General features: G+C 35.9%; 1 protein-coding gene across 14 annotated transcripts in view; it reads right to left on the reverse strand.

Moving 5' to 3' along the window:
* The window catches only part of ZRANB3 (zinc finger RANBP2-type containing 3), a gene marked incomplete at its 3' end in the record, with an annotated part of 251,504 nt that overhangs the window by 133,512 nt on the left and 100,121 nt on the right, over positions 1-17,871 (reverse strand). For 13 of the 14 annotated variants that reach the window (XM_082465817.1, XM_082465809.1, XM_082465818.1 and 10 more), the window contains one exon: positions 12,703-12,721. The exons of the other annotated variant lie outside the window; for it this stretch is intronic. In XM_082465817.1, the coding sequence (XP_082321943.1) occupies positions 12,703-12,721 (19 nt within the window). The remainder of the gene's footprint in view (positions 1-12,702; positions 12,722-17,871) is intronic. 14 annotated transcript variants of the gene reach the window in all.

A 17,871-nucleotide genomic window follows, 5' to 3' on the forward strand; every position in this document is an offset into this window, starting at 1 on the left:
CCGCAGGGAGTGGCTGCAGTCTGATGGATGCTAGATGGCAGGTATTCTTTTCAGCCCCGAGTTCCTCAGGGCTCACCAGCTCACGTTGGAGGGCTGCAATCATTGGTGACTGTGACATCCTTTGTTTATTGATATGGCAGGAAATATTCCATTTATAAATATTCCATTCCATTTATAAATATTCCATTTATCAAGTCCAAGAGTCAGATCTTTTTTCAAAGAGAGTGCACCTCTTAAAATACTCCTTTTCATATATGTTTCATGGATTATTTTTTAAGCAGTTGGTGTCTTCCTACAAAGAAAGGTGCAGCAAATCCAGATCCAAAGTACAAAGCGATCATAAGTAGTAACTGCTACTTGTTTTCCACTAGAATAGTAAATACTTCCCTGGACCCTCCTCATAGTGGCTCCTACGCACCACAGGGGCTGTGAACCTCCAGACAGTCTGTCCCAACACAGCTCTGTCGGAAACTGTGAAAGGCACAAAGACTGAAGGTGGAAGAAATGGAGGCAGCACACCAAGCCTTCCTTTCCTCACGACCTTGTTCCCCTGTGTCTAGTTTAACTTTCTGAATTAACTTTATAGCTTGAGAGAAAGAAAATGTGATTAAAACTTGCAGAAAATGCCAAAGATTGAATCATTCTATTGAAAACTTTTGGATCACTTATGAATAAAGTTAGATAAAGGTTAAGAAAGATACATACTTCACATCACTGTAATATAGAAAAAGAAGACACTAAAGAATCGAGAAAAGCAGTTTTTAAACTTTTAAAAAGCAATGTAAGCCATTTTCAAATAAAACATTACATAGAAACTCAACATTTATCAAGCAGAAAAAGTGAGGCAGCTGTAGCTGAAGTAAAGCAGAAACTTCATAGCCTCATACCCTCAAGTCTCAACCTCAGTTCTGTGAAAATACAGCTCACAAACGCTGGAAAGTCAATAAATTCGTCAATTTTCCTTTTTTCAGTGCTGGTTTTATACTTACCTCTTCTGTAAGACTCACCTTAAATCTACCTCCTTTACAAAGCATTCTGACTTAATCAAGCTGGAATTAATGTTACCTTCCACAAAAGTACCATGGAAGTTATATTGTAAACTTCATTTCCAATATTTCTAGTATTCTACATTTTACAGGTATCACACAGAGACACACACCCCACAACCTTCATTTCCTGATTGAAAGCTTCTCAGATAGTGGACATGTTTCTTAATCTATATTCATAATAACTTTTCAAATAGAAGACCCTCAATAATACACAGGAGTAAAAGGTAGGTTAATCAATGGCTAAAGGAAAAAATGGTCTAAAATGTTCTAATGTAAAGAAATAAGACTTGGATTGATAACAATCCCTAGCTGCTATCTATGAAAAATCTGGAGCAGAAATGTTGTCCAATTCTCAGTGCAGATGTGGCCCCTTAGAGCTGTTCAAGTTCTGTGGAAACTTAAGTCCATTACTTAAAAAAAAAAAAAAAAAGCAGATTATGGGGTGATAATTAATTTTAACCTCCCCTCCAGATTTTAAATAATTTCTATCCCACTAAGAACATTTCAGTTAATAAAAATTGGTGAGGCAGGAATGTGTGCAACATCCTCCTTACAATGTACTTGGGAGTATTACTGTATAATAACAGTGCCTTAGGGTGACATGATGGCATTAGTGCTTTGTGCCTTTCCATGCTTACGTGAGTTATAAACATTATATTCCAGGAAGACGCTTTGCGTCTGACTCTATCTGGGTACGGTTTAACTCACCATTGCTATCACCTCTGCGTTTCATTTTGAATCTTGTCCAAGACTATGGAGAGAACATTGCAATAGTCCAGCTGTGCAAAACAGCAGGAGCCCTGAACAAAATTACATCACCCCCCACAAAGAAATCAGGGTAAACTTCTTTAAAATTGAAAATGAAATCAGTTGCATTAGTTTTATACGTTTCAAGTGTTCAAGATAAAAACATTTCAAACTGAGGATGACCTGAAGGAAAGCAAGACAACTCTATGCTAGACATTTTTTTTTTTTAGTTGATTTTCTTTTTCTTCTTCTTTTTGGCCATACCACGCAGCATGTGGGATTAGTTCCCCAACCAGGGATCGAACAGGTGACCCCAGCATTGGAAGCATAGAGTCTTAACCACTAAACTGCCAAGGAAACCCTATGCTAGACATTTTAATAGTTTGTTTAAAAAGACCCCAAACTCCAAAACCCACTTAGAGGAATCTTTTCTCCATTACCTCCATGTCACAAGAATAACTGGAGGTGGGTGGTAGTGGACATAATTTAAAGTACTCGTGACTATAGACAAGATGTCCCTTTTGTTCAGATAAAGAGATGCTTATCTGAGATGAGCCCAAAGGTCTCAAATCAACAACAATTAATGAGACAAAAGATTCATTCTCTTATTCATTCATTCAGAAGGCGTTAACTTGAAATCTACTATTCCCTAGACACTGCTAGGTAGATATGGCTTGAGTCCTAGGAGTTCCAATCTTTGGGAAAGAACCAGTTAAGTACACTAGAACATGATTCAAACTAAAGTAGAAGTGAGAGCACATAGGAACCAAGAGGCTCAAAGGCTGGTGATACAGAGGTGATACAGATGGTGACACAGAGGAAGTGATATTTGAAGAGGGTTTTGAATGATACTTTTGTTAGGTGAACTTGGGGAAAGATGGGGACACAAAAGGAAAGGAATTAATCAGAAAAAGAACAGCATGTATAGAGATAGCAAAGCTTAAAAAGTCATGGTGTTTGGGAATAGAATAGGGGAAAGGAATATCTGAGATATATTCCTCCTGTTCCTTACGTAAGTAATCTCATGAGAAAAGTATTATTATTCACAAATTTATATAAAGAAATGGAGGCTCAGAGAGATTAACCTGTCTAATATAACATTTATAATAAGTGGTAGATATTATAATAGGTAGGGATATGGAAGTGTCACTAGAATTGATGCCAGAGAAGGGGAGAAGAGAATAGAAGACACAGGTAGCGGCTACAATGTAAAGTGCTTTACTTTATAGGCAACAGGGGGAAATGGAGAATTTGAGGAATACAACTCTAGCAGCTGTAAAGGGTAGCTATTTTCATTTGATTCAGCTTTGGCCTTTGTAAAACAAAGCAAAGACTTCCTAACTCATTCTACAAGGCCAGCTTTACCCTAACACCAAAAACAAAGATATTATTAAAAAACCCAAAAAACCTACAGATCAATACCTCTCAGGAACACAGATGTGAAAATCCTCAACAAAATATTAGCAAACCAAATCTAGGAATGTATAAAAAAGAATTATATACCATGGCCAAGTAGAATTTATCCTAGGTATGCAAGACTGGTTCATCAACACTTGAATGTGAATAAATGTAATCCATTACAACAATATACTAAAGAATAAAAAAATCATATGACTTTATCAACTGATGCAGAAAAAGCAGCTGAAAAAAACCAAATCCCAATCATGACAAAAGTTCTCAGAAAACCAGGAACCCAGGAGAATTTCCTCAGTTTGATAAAGAGTTATCTACAAAATACCTACAGCTAACATCATACTTCATGGTAAGAAACTGGACACCTTCTTCCTAAGACTGAGAACAAGACAAGGACGTCTTGTCTCACCATTCCTATTCAACACTGTTTTAGAAGACCTAGCTAGTACAAAGACAAGAAAAGGATACAAAAGGTATATAGATTGTAGATATGATATTATATATAGAAAACCCAAAAAACTCACCAAAAACTGTGAGCGTTAATCAACATACCCAGTAAAGTTGCAGAATACAAAATCAATATATAAAAATCTGTTGCATTTCTAGCATTTCTAGTCATTAACAACAAACTGTCAGAAAGAGAAATAAAGGGGAAAAACCCTGTAACTTCATCAAAAAGAATAAAATACCTTGGAATAAATTTAACCAAGGATGTGAAAGACCTGTACACTGAAAATTATTAAGACACTGATGAAAAAATAGAAGACATCAAAAAGAGGAAAGATATTTCATGCTCATGGAGTGGAAGAATTAATATTGTTAAACTGTCCATACTACCCAAAGCAATCTAAGATTCTATGCAATCCCTATCAAAATTAAAATGGCATTTTTCACAAAAATAGAACAATCATAAAATTTGTATGAAACCAGAAAAGACTCCAATAACCAAAGCAATCATGAGAAAAAAGAACAAAGCTGTGGCATCACTCTCCCTGATTTTGAACTATATTACAGAGTGATAGTAATCAAAACAGTATGGAATTTACATAAAAACAGACATTGATCAATGGAACAGAACAGAGCCAAAAATAAACTCATGACTACATGGTCAATTAATTTATAACAAAGGAACCAAGAATACACAGAGGGGAAAGGACAGGCCCTTCAATAAATAGTGTTGGGAAAACTGGATGGTCACATGCAAAAGAAAGAATGAGTTTTGATCACTATTTTACACTACACACAAAAGTTAACCTAAAATGGATTAAAGACTTGAATGTAAGATCTGAAACCATAAAACTCCTAGAAGAAAACATAGGGGGTAAACTCCTTGACATCAGTCTTGGCTATGATTTGGAATTTGACACCAAAAGCAAAGGCAAAAAAAAAAAGCAAAAATAAACAAGTGGGATTACCTCAAACTAATAAAAAGCTCTACACAGCAAATGAAATCATCAACAAAATGAGAAAACAACCTCTAGAATGGAAGAAAATATTTGCAAACCACATATCTAATGAGAAGTTAATATCCAAAATATATAAGGAACTCCTACAACTCAACAGCAAAAAAAAAGCCCCACAAACAAAAACAAAAACCCAATTAAAAAATGGGCAAAAGACCAAATAGACATTTGTCCGAAGAAGACATACAGATGACCAACAGGTACATGAAAAGATGCTCAACATCACTAATCATCAGAGAAATGCAAATCAAAACCACAATGAGATACCACCTTATACCTATTAGAATAGGTATTATCAAAATAAGAAATAACAAGTGTTGATGAGGATGTGGAGAAAAAGGAACCCTCCTGCACTGTTGGTGGGAAAAAAAATTGGTACAGCCACTGTGGCTGGAGGTTTCTCAAAAAATTAGAGATAGAACTACCACATGATCCAGCAATTCCACTTCTGGGTATTTATCCAAAGAAAATGAAAACACTAACTAAAAAAGATACATGCTGGGCTTCCCTGGTGGCGCAGTGGTTGAGAACCTGCCTGCTAATGCAGGGGACATGGGTTCGAGCCCTGGTCTGGGAAGATCCCACATGCCGTGGAGCAACTAGGCCCGTGAGCCACAACTACTGAGCCTGCGCACCTGGAGCCTGTGCTCTGCAACAGGAGAGGCCACGATAGTGAGAGGCCCGCGCACCGCGATGAAGAGTGGCCCCCGCTCGCCGCAACTAGAGAAAGCCCTCGCACAGAAATGAAGACCCAACACAGCCAAAAATAAATAAATAAATTAAAAAAAAAAAAAAAGATACATGCACTCCCACGTTTACTGCAGCATTATTTACAATAGGCAAGACATGGAAGCAACCTGTGTCCATCTATGGATGAATGGATAAAGAATTTGTGAGATATATATATATTTTATATATATATATAAACACACACTCACACAGAATATTATTCAGCCATTTGTGACAACATGGATGGACCTTACAGGCATTATACTAAGTGAAATAAGTCATACAAAGACAGACAAGTACTGTTTTGATTTCAGACTTCTAGCCTCTAGAACTGAGAGAGGATAAATTTCTGTTGTTTTAAGACACCAAGTTTGTGGTACTTTTCATGGCAGCCCTAGGAAACTAACATACCATACAATCCAGCAACTGCACTCCTAGATAATTACTCAACTGAGTATACCCACACAAAAACCTACATAATCGTCAAAACTGGAAGCAACAAATATGTCCCTTCATCTTGGTGAATGGAAAAACAAACTGTGGTACATCCATATAATGGAATTTTATTCAGTGATTAAAAGAAGAGCTATCAAGCCACAAAAAGACGTGGCTGAAACTTAAATGCATAGGCTAGGTGAAAAAAGCCAGTCTGAAAAAGCTACAAACTGTATGCTGCCAATCATATGACATTCTGGAAAAGGCAAAATGATAGAGTCATTAAACACATCTTTGGTTATTGGGGGGTTTGGTCTGAAGGGAATTAAATAAGTGAAGCACAGGGGATTGTTTGGGCAGTAAAACTATTCTACATGATACTGTAATGGTGATTACAAGACATTAAGCATTTGTGAAAATCCACAGAAATTTACATTACAAAAAGTACATTTTGATGTATACAAATAATTAAAAAATAATTTAGGAGGTCAGAGGATCCCATGATGGAATGTGAAGTGTGATACAATAATTTAAATGTATTATAGGTATATGAAACAACCTCACTGAACAGAGTGAAGGAATAAGGTCTGACTTAAAGTAATTCTGAAAATGAATGGAATCTGTAAAAATAAAGGTAAAAGGAACTGTACCTAAGCACTGCACTCTAGTTGATAATTTTCCTTCCTGTCGGGGTACAGGTTAATAATACTGAAACCACCACGCATGTATACTAGAAGTGCATAATTAATTAAATGGATGGCAGATGGTGGGAACTATCAGGATACTCACTGATGGAGTGGCAAGATATAGTTAAGCGAGGGGAGAAGTTAGAATGATCCATGTGGTGATGGATTAGAGCTGGAGACATCAACAGGAACTTATGTTTAGCTTAAATACAGATACAGATGGCTACATAGATAAATATTCATAAATATGTACATACACACACATATGTAAGTACACATGCATTTATCTCCTTGCTTGGTCAGCTGAGAGGATCTAGAAGAAATGACACCCCAGTAAAAAGGAGTACACCTAGCACCTAGATCTGGTTCTAATATCTTTCTCCAATAGAAAGAACCAGGGTATCCTGGAGAAATGCGTGATTCAAGTACTGGGGTAGGAAATATACAGGATGAGCCTGGAGCATCTTGTAGTGCCAGAAAGTAAGAAAATGCTGAAAAACCAAAGAAAACAAAACACAAAACCCCAAACAGAACAGCCTACAATGAAGGGGGCATGTCAAAGGGACACAGGAGTGAATTCAAAGAGCTCCCAATGGCCAAAGGCGGAAGCATTTTAGCAACAAAATAAAGTGAATATCCATGAGTCCTACTGATATGAATACATGATAAAGTAAGTGAGTGAACAAATGAATTCTGAATAATTTATGTATTTATTTATTCTGCCTTTAAGGAAGTAGAGCATAAATCCCCATTTCTTAAGTATGGGCTGCATATAGTTACTTTCCTTCAAAAAATACAGTATGGGAAGGGACAAAAAAAAAAACAATCCAGTAACTTTACAGGGGAAAAACCTGACAAACATTACATCAAACCAGGTGATCAAGGTTAACATTAACAGTGATAAGTCATATTGATATTATGTACCCCTGGTATGACATGATGACAATGGCACTTTACATCTGTGGTCTTCTTGCCCAAAACACAGTACCCCAGTCTGATCATGAGAAAAACATCAGACAACATATCCCAATTAAGGGACATTTTACAAAATACTGAACCATTAATTCTCAAAACTGTAAAGGTCTTCAAAAACAAGGAAAGTCTGAGAAACTGTCACAACCAAGAGATTGGCTATCTGTCATGTCTATTTAAGACATGACTACTAAATGTAATGTGTATACTGGATGGAATCCTGGAAAAGAAAAAGGACATCAGTGAAAATCTGAGGAAATCTAAATGAAGTATGGTTTTTAGTTAACAATACTAGTATATGAATATTGGTTCATTAATTGAGACATTACTAATCTAAGTAACCAGTAACGGGGAACTGGCTTTGAGGCATATGAGAACTCTCTGTACTATGTTCACAATAATTCTATAAAACAAAACCTGTTCTAAAATTAAAAACTTATTTTTAAAAAAGGACATTCAAAAAATAGTAAAGCTGGCCTTAAAAATGAGGAAAGGAAGGAAGCAGGCAAATGATACTGATTTAGAGGAAGAGAGGCCATCTCAGCAGCACAAATGCCATCACCTATATCATTCAGCTTCATTCATTTGAGCACTATGTCTTGCAGATTATTCTGTACTTAAGAATCCTGTTTCAAAACACAGAAAGTCTAGTACCTGGAGACTTTGTATAGAATAGCAATAATGGACTTGGGTGCTGGATTATTTCAGGTTAGATATCAGCTCCTAGCATGTTCTAGCTGTATTTACTTAACATATCTGTGCCTCAGCTTTCTCATCTGGAAAATGATGGTGGTAATAATAATCATAATACTCTGTTGGGTTGTCCTGGGATGAAATAAATTAATACATGTAAATCACTAGAACAGAACCCGGCACATACGTGTTAATTAAGTATTAACTCTTTAATCAGTCCATTCATTCAACAGAAATGGACCACCAACAAAGAGTGGTTATGAATCAGAAAGAGTGAAAGCTCAGAGGGGAAAGTATTCAATTCAACTTGGGTCTGGTAAAGGGAAACAAGGATTTGTAGAAGCAAATGGAATAAAAATTATCACCTCAGCTCACTTTGTCAAACCAGGGTAGGCTTATATAAAAGGAAAACTAAAATTCTTCATGTCTAGTTTAATTTCTTTGTCCTCAAACCTATAAAGTTAATGTTGGCAGAGACTACATCACAATATCAATTTTAAGGTCTTCTGATAGAAATAATCTTCCCGAGGGGGCTCTTCAGTGTTTCCAGACACCTACAGATTTCTGCCTGCGGAGAAAATGACAAGGCTTTTCAAACTTCAGCCTACAGAAAAAGTTCTGCGAGCACTCAACAGGTTCCACAGCCTCCCCCCTCCAAACTTCTCTTCCAGAGAAGCACCTTGACCAAAAGAAAAGCATCCATAATGATAACTCTATGGTCTCTGTTCCAAATATATATCTATTAATCCCAAAATAGCCACAAAGTAAGCCAAGCCAAGTAGCTTAGCCTTGACAAATGGTTTCCTTTTCTTTTGAATAAGGAAGGAAAGCAATACTTTATTTGGTATACCATCCCCCTGACTCCAAATGTTTTCTCAAGTAACAGGAAGGAAACTTAGGGAATAGCTGGAGGGGGGGCAGGGGCGCGGGACTTAAGTAGAGTACTAACAAAAAATGTCACATAAGAATCTTCTGACTTTGATAATAGATTCAATGGACAAGACAGAATCCAGGTACTGACAGCATTTTGTCTATAGGGACACAATCATTAGGCTATTCATATAAATCTAGGATGTTAATCCCATCTTCTTAAGTAAAAATGAACATGACAAAAATTTTCTAAACGCTAGGTTTCTACAAAGAATAATAGCCTTTAGATACTTGACAAATAAGGTAGTAAGTGTATAGGTTTAATATTTTCCTCATGTATATCGAATTAAATTACCTGGTGTGTGTTAATATGAAATTATTTTTCACATTTAAAATCTTTTTATGAATAAAAATTTTCAATAATTTTCAATAGAACAAGGACACAGTGGTTAAAAAAGTATTAAAAAACAGTAAAGATAATAGTGCAACAGCCTGACTACAGACTGTGGCCTGAATTCCATTATTAAAGGAATACAAATTCACAAGAGTTTCTGTATATTTACTACACGGTTCTTGAAACAACAGTTGACTACATTAAACCAAGAAGGGGGAAAAGGATTTAAAACAGTTTAAGCTAAGTTTGCAAAGTTAATTTTATTAAAAGTTGCAGCTTTGTTGGTTATCTGAAATATAGTTTTATAATTGAAATAATGATCACACAATTAGACAATTAAACAGAACTTAAGTCATCATTCCAATTTTAGGTTAATGACTATCTTATATACAGTAGATAGATTACATAATTCCACAAAGATTGAATACATTAGAAAAAGAAAATAGTGGAAAAATACTAGAAGAGAGGGGAGTTATTCCAGTGAAGGAAGTCACTTGCTTCTAAAGCTACGGAGGAAAGATCACAGCAGACAACTAAATTACACAATACTCTAAGTGGGTATTCAAGCATCTTAAAAAAAAAAAAAGTAGGTTCAATAACAGAGATGTAATATTGCTCTCCTAAAGCTTTTAGCTATTTGATGAGTCAAATATTCATCATATCAAAAAATATATATTTTTAAAAATAAATTTATTTATTTATTTTTTATTTTTGGCTGAGTTGGGTCTTCATTGCTGTGCATGGGCTTTCTCTAGTTGCAGCAAGCAGGGGCTACTCTTCATTGTGGCGTGTGGGCTTCTCACTGGGTGGCTTCTCTTGTTGCGGAGCACAGGCTCTAGGCACGCGGGCTTCAGTAGTTGTGGCACATGGGCTCAGTAGTTGTGGCTCATGGGCTCTAGAGCACAGGCTCAGTAGTTGTGGCGCACGGGCTTTGTTGCTCCGTGGCATGTGGGATCTTCCCGGACCAGGGCTTGAACCTGTGTCCCCTGCATTGGCAGGTGGATTCTTAACCACTGTACCACCAGGGAAGCCCTCAAAATATATTTTTTAATTTAAAAATCAAAACTTGGTTGACCTCCAAATTATAAACTGCATTTCCTCCTCTGACTTCACTACCATTTTGTGATAAGAGCAAGAGAAGGAGAACAGTATTAGAAAATAAAATGAAGGTCAAACCAGAGTTCATGTAATTTACATATATACAAGTTTCCTTCTACTTCAAGACTTTTAATTTACTCACTTTCATCCACACTAACTCAGTAAGATTCCACAGAAATGGCATTTCAACTCAACCAAAAACAGAGGATATTAGTTGTTTTGAGCTGTGATCTTAGAATTGTACATCACTACGTTATTTCTGTGGCCTGTTTTTTGTACTTATGTGTAAAATTGAGGATTTTTCCTTAATTAACCTTATTGATAGGATTCGAAATAATAAACCTTGGAAAGTCAAATAGTTGTAAAAGAATGAGAGTCTTTAAAATGCTGGTGAAAAAAAGGAGATATGAGGGACACAAAAGTGGAATCTTCTTTTAAGTATTGAGAAAATATTAAATGGTTCTTTTAAATTTATTAAATAAAAAAATAAGAATGGTTTTGAAAGACAAGCACAAATCACTCAACATTTAACAAGTGTAACTATAAATAATAGGAGATGAAAAGTGATTGGTATAAAGAAAAACCTGTTGGCTAAAAGGTTCATCATGAACTCATCATGCATAACCCTTAGTCTAATGTCAACTGAGGAGAAGACAGGAGTTTGTTGGAGAATATAAAAGTTAAGAAGAGTTAAGGTGCTGCTCAAGTTCAATCCATGAATGATTCTGCACATTTAAGGCCTATTCAAATCTCTACAACATCAAATTGAAGAACAAGGTAGCAATGCAATGTCATAGCCACTAAGATGTTCCCCATGAATTGCTTGGGGAGATTATCAAGATAATGTTACACATTATGGTATATTTACCCTGGACATAAAATTGGTCTGTTTAAAAATAATTACTGATACACACATCCATACATATATCACACACACATTTTATACATATTATATAAAATGGTTATGCCTAGTTTGGAGGTTGAAGGATGAATTTATATTCCTATTTGGTGAAAACATATTCAGGGATTAAAAACATAAGCTTCTTTTAGTCATTTTGGACTCTCAAATCTATAAATTTATGAAGATTCTTTTAGAATGCATCCTGTTCCAAAAGAGAAATTTCTACTGTTTTCCAAATGTCTATGTCCTGTCTCTTTAATTACACTGTTGAATTTTTTCACAGGCAATGACTGTTTCTAACTATAACATCTAGTCTAAACAAATGCCTATAGAATGAAGAGTTCAAACTAAAAACTTCAGTAATTATAAATCAGCATGAACCAAGAAACCTTATATGAACTTCCTGCTTGGCATTCATGTGCATATTATACTCTTATTATTTTTTTTTCCTGAAGAAGAGATAGTGGAGATAAGCCATTGGTGAGTCTACATGTAACTAAAACTAAAAGACAGTTTATTGGGAGAATCTTTTATGGTTTCACTTATATTTTTAAAAAATTCAGTATCCATTTTCCTCATCTCTATTATATTTTTAAATGTATATGTTTTGCTGTTATCCTTAAAGACATCATGAAAACAGCAACACATTTTCCAAAACGATATTAAAAATTAGAACTTTATTGATCTACATCATTCTGAGAATGTATGTAAAGAGTATTGTAGTTTATGTAGCAAGAACTTCCATTTCAGTGAAAAAACCTGAATATGAATGTATACGAGTACATGCCCCTTAAAGGTATCAAATTGTTTAGTAATAATAAAATACCATTTTAACATTATGCTTCACACTTATACAAAACAATTAACAATAACCTTTAGAGCAAAATCTTAAAAGTTCAGCTTCTAAGCAAGCAGCATTATGACAAGTAGAAAAGAGTTCAGTTTCATTTGGGGCTGCATTCATGCTTCTGAGGCCAAAAATATAGAATTTTGGATCACTAATGTTAACACTAACATGTTTCAAATGCATGCCTTGCGCACGGGCACGCGCACACTCTCTCTTTCTCATTCTTATTCTCTCTGCTGCCCCCATGCCCCGCCCTGCCTCGCTTTCCCACCCCCCCCCCCGCCCCGACCTCTCCATATACAGATATATAGTCATATGAAAGACAGAGAGCACAGGGTAAATAACAGACAATAAAAACTGGTTGGGGAATTTTATAAAAGACATAAAAATCATGAAAACACTTACTTCATCAGCCACCATACACCTGGAAAAAATAAAAATAAAACCAAATTAATCTCTTAATTACCAAAGTCAGCCATTTAAAAAGTTCTGATCGAGTAGCTTGCCACAAAATACTTTACAAATGTTAAAGTACTAAGCCAGAGAGAGGTGTTTATAAGTGTGCATGAGAATATGGGCCATTGCTGATTTATAAGACTCTCCAGCTGCCAACAGCATATGAATGTGGGAGTGTTAAGAGTTTCAGGTGTGCTGTTTCCTACATCCCACCCATGGTGACAGCTACAATGACCCTTCAAAATGTGAGCAAAATGGCAAGTGACTGTACCAATGACTTCCCTCTGTACCAATAAACCTTAAAATTGGTCTTCCCTAGAGATTAGAAGAATGCTGTATTAAAGTGCATTAGTATGTTATACGTAAAAGTATATACGCTATATTATACATGCTAAGCCTATTTTCAAGCTGAATTTTGGTTTCTACTATTATTTTACTGAGTTCTCTCTTCTCTGTTCTTTCTTGTTAACCTATAGAAGTAAATTCTGTCCACTGAAAATTGAGGATGGGGGCATAAACTGAGGTCCTAAGTAGAAGACAAAACCAAAGAGCAAAAAGAAAGAATAGCAGATATATGGTCAAGATCATGAGGGGTCCCTTAGAGACAGTGAGTACATTGTAAGGAGAAAAACCAATCTCTTAACTGAGGGGATTTCCAGGCAATGTAAAAAAAAATACTGGAATATTATAAAAATCAGAGAGGAAAAAAGTCCCTATTTGTATTTTTTTCTTCCTTTATTCCCAATGGCCTTAACATTATACAAATACTACATGGTTTCTTTTAACATAAGACACAAATTAATAATTTGGTAATAAATATATCATTAAAGAATAAGTTACAAGTAAAATGGAATTTCGTTCTTAAAATGAAAAAAGATGTCAGGTTACATATTAAGTACTTTTATGGAAAAATAAAATACAAATACTTTAACTGAAATTTAAAACATATGCAAGAGTAAAAAGTTTATTACATTTTTTGCAAACAAGCCTAAAAAAGTAGAAAACTAAAAAGCAATACTTTGAAAAATATGATTTATTTCCAGGAAGATTCATACATATACCTACTTTTTCATTGTAAAATCCAACTCAAATTTGGAAAAGATGTCACTTGAAGTATGTATTACATATTGAGTGCCTACTATGTATCTGGCTCTGTCCTATGTGCTAGGGATATAGCAGTGAATTTAAAACTCTTTCCCTCATAGAGGGTGACTGGAAGAATTTCTCACAATGAACAAATAAATGATTCAACTGGTGATATATGCTGTTGAAAAAACTAAAACAGGGTAAGTGGAATAGGGAAATAAGGGAGGAGCTATTTTATAGGGTGGTCAGGAATAATCTTTATGATAAGGCAATTCCAACAGATCTGAACAAATCACAAATTTAACGAGGAAGGGCATCATGAGAAAATCTGGAGGAAGGGTACTCTCAACAAAGTGATGAGCAAGTGCCAGAGTCCTGAGATAAGATGGTTATGATGTAGTTAAGCAAGAGGAAGGACGCTAACGTGATTAAAGTGGACTGAGTCATGGAAAATGGTAGAAAATAAGGTTGGAAGCACCTGGGGTCCTGACCACAGTGAGCCTTATAAGCAATGGCACGAAGTCTAGATTTTCTTAGAATCCTTTGGAGGTAAGCAACATTTTACCTTTTAAAAAGTTTACTCTGCCTTCTAGAGAATAGACTGTAGAGGGCAAGAGCAGAGCACAGAAAGCAGTCAGGAGGCACCTGAAGTAGACCAGGAAAGGAAAAAGGATAGATGGATGCATGGTAGAGATGAAGGAGGTGAGAAGTGGTCAGTTTAGGTACATTTTGAAAGTACAGCCAACAGGATTTGCTGATCGACTGGGATGTGGATATAAAATGAGAGAGAGGGAAGAATGAATCTTAAGATACTGTCTTAAGCAATTAACTGAAAAATGAGGGTAATGCACTCACCGAGACAGGAAAGGCTGGGAGAGGAGTAGGTTTGGAGATGATAATCCAAAATTCAGTTTGGACGTGTAACCTTTGTGATATCCATTAGATATCCGAGTTGAACTGTTGAGTGGGCCACTGAATATGTGAGTTGGGGGAATGGTAGGGAACTGGAGATATAATAAATCTGAGAGTCATTAGAATGTAACGGCATTGGAATGAGAAAGGATCCAGGGTATTCTGTAATACGACAACTTGACTGTGGCTTGTTTTCCTCTATGCCCAACTCCAAGTTCCTTAACTTTCTAAAGAGAAGCAGAGGCTGTGACCTGCAGGCTGCTAGATAAGGTTTATGACTCTAGTGAAGAACTGGTATGCAACTAAATTGCCCTGTGGGTGGCTAACTGACTGAAAAGCAGCATCAGAGCCCAAGGCAACAACTAAGGGCTGTGGATTGCTGGATTGGCTTGGCTTTCAAGTATCTGAAGACCCCAGTTATAATCTCTAGTGGGGCTGTCCTTCAACTTTAGGCACTATATCTATCCCAACCTCTGGCATTCCTGCTATTAAGGGCAGTTCAGCAACCAGACCTGATTTCCAATGAGCTATCATAGAAAAATAACAGCATGTGAAAGGCCCCAAGACTTGAAAAAGCAGAATACAAGTGAATCATCAGAACACATATCTAGTGAAAGAGAAGTGCTAGAAAAGATAAAAACCTACACAAAAATTGTTTCAGCACTTAAGTAAATTCTAATGCAACACACACACACACACTCATACACACACACTCTCTTCCATGACTTCCAGACTAAAATGAGTAGATGAATTTTGAAAAAAATGTGATCATTACTGACACCTGAGCAGACTCAAAGATGAAGTGCAAAGATTATCTCAAAGCACAGAGCAGAAAGTTAAATAAATGGAAGTAGTGAAGGAAAAGAAAAAAAACCAAAAAACAAAAAAACATTTGAAGGATAGATCCAGAAAACTAATGTGAAAAATAGGTGTTCAAAAGGAGAAAAGACACACCATATGAAGGAGAGACAACAATTAAGTAAATAATAAAAGAAAATTTATCTGGGCTAAAGAAACACCTCTGGTGGATAACTGAAAAGGGTAACCATGTTTCAGGGTGAATTGAAGAGAAAAGACAAATATCTACTCACATCCTTATAAAATTCATTAATCTTATGAATAAAGAAAAAAACCTTGTAAGAATTCAGACAGAAAGAACAATTATCATTAAGGGAAAAAACAAGTGTATTGGAATTTTATCATCAACACCAGAGACTAAAAAACAATGGAAGCTAACCTAGACTACTTGAAAGGAAAGCAGAAGAACTCATGGATCTTATATCCAGCTGAGATACCCATTAATTAAAAGGGATGACAAAAAAATATTTGAGGCTAACCAAGATAATCTCCAAGATTATGTCACTGAAGCAAACCATCTGAGGAAACATACTTAAGAAAAATAGCCAAATAATAAAAACACCTTAACACAGATTCAAGATAGGAGAAGATGAAAAGGAAATCTGGTGAGCAATATGTATGAATTTAATGGATGATGTGTATTCTAAATAAGGACTCTAGAAGAAGAAGGGACACATTCTGAAAATCTGAATGTGCAAAATTGAAGGGAGGTAACAAAGGAGAGGGGATACTAAAATTATTCTAAAGCAGAATACCAAACAGATGATATTTAAAGCCAGGAGACTAAATGAGACCACCTAGGAAGAAGAGGAGAGAGCTACTGACTGAGCCCTGGAGCACTCCCACATGAGAGGTCAGGAAAGGGGGAAGGATCCAGCAAGGGAAACTGAGGAGTGTCCAGTAATGTAAAAAGACACAAGAAGAATGTAGTGACCTAGAAGCCAAGTTAAGAAATTGTTTTGAGAAGGAGAGAATGAACAACTATAACAAATGCTGCTGAGAAGTCTAGTGAAATGAGGTCTAAGAACTGATCGTTTGAGATTCATAGCTCTGACAAGAGCAACTTTGATAGAACAGTAGGGAACAAAAGCCCTACCTGAATGAGTTCAAGAGAGAATGGGAAGAGAGGAAGGGGAGAGAGTGAGTAGAGATAATTGTCTTATGAAATTATCCTGTAAAGGGAGCAAAGAAATATGGTAGTAGCCAGCAGGAAAACTAGGGTACAGAGAAGATTTTTTAAAGATAGAATAGTATACATAACCCCATAAATATCTTATTGACTCTATGAGTGCAACATCTGTGGATCAGGAACTTGGGAATCAAGTAAAGACAATAAATAAAAATGAGAAAGTAGCTATGCATGAAGATGACAACAGAAGCAGAAACGAATGAGATTCTCCTGTGTAAACTGTAAACAGGAGGGAATTTTTTTCATGGCTAGATCCTTGGGAAACATTCTTACTTCAAAAGCAAAGGGAAGGAACTAAAAGTATTCAAGGAGGTGGAGAACAAGGATTAAGGACTAAGAGGTCCAGGGGAAACACATCCACAACAGGGTAAATGGGTTAACAGCGTCTTAACGCCACAAAGATGTTGCAAAGGATGAGGGCTAAAAGGCCACCATACTAAGTTACCAGGAGCTCACTTGTAAGCTCATTTGCAATCCTCACTTGTTAAGAGGACTGTGGATAGTAAAAAAGGGAGGCAACAGATACAGAGTAATCAGAAAGGAATTTTGGTAGCAAAAAGAAAAGAAAAATTAAAAATAGGGCAGTAGCTATATAACATGTTGGAAACCTGAACAGTGGGCATGGAGTCAACAGCGAGAAGGAAAACAAGAAAGATGACTGATGGAGACCATAATATAATAAGGGAAAATATAGCTAATCCAATTTCTCACTTCATAAAAATTTTACACCACATTTGAATGAAACTAAAGTCTACTTTGTAAATGAAGAACTGCCCATAATTACTTTATATCCAAGGAAATAAAAACAGCTTTTTCTCCCATTGGGAAATGGCAAATACAATTCGAATTATAGGGACTTTAACCTACAGCTAAACAGAAAACTACTTTCATTAAAGAATATTCATTGTATTTGCCAAACCTGGTTTGGTATGCCAACAGCTATGCAATTTTATCTGAATTTTACAAGCAGTTCAGTTTTCCATTTTTACAAAAAATAAATTATTCTTTGTTCCAAACTCATTGTTAATTGCTTAAATCACAATTTATCCAGCTTGGCTGCAGACATCAAAAAG

This window comes from Balaenoptera physalus (assembly GCF_965194825.1).
Source record: "Balaenoptera physalus genome assembly, chromosome: 6".
Lineage (NCBI taxonomy): Eukaryota > Metazoa > Chordata > Mammalia > Artiodactyla > Balaenopteridae > Balaenoptera > Balaenoptera physalus.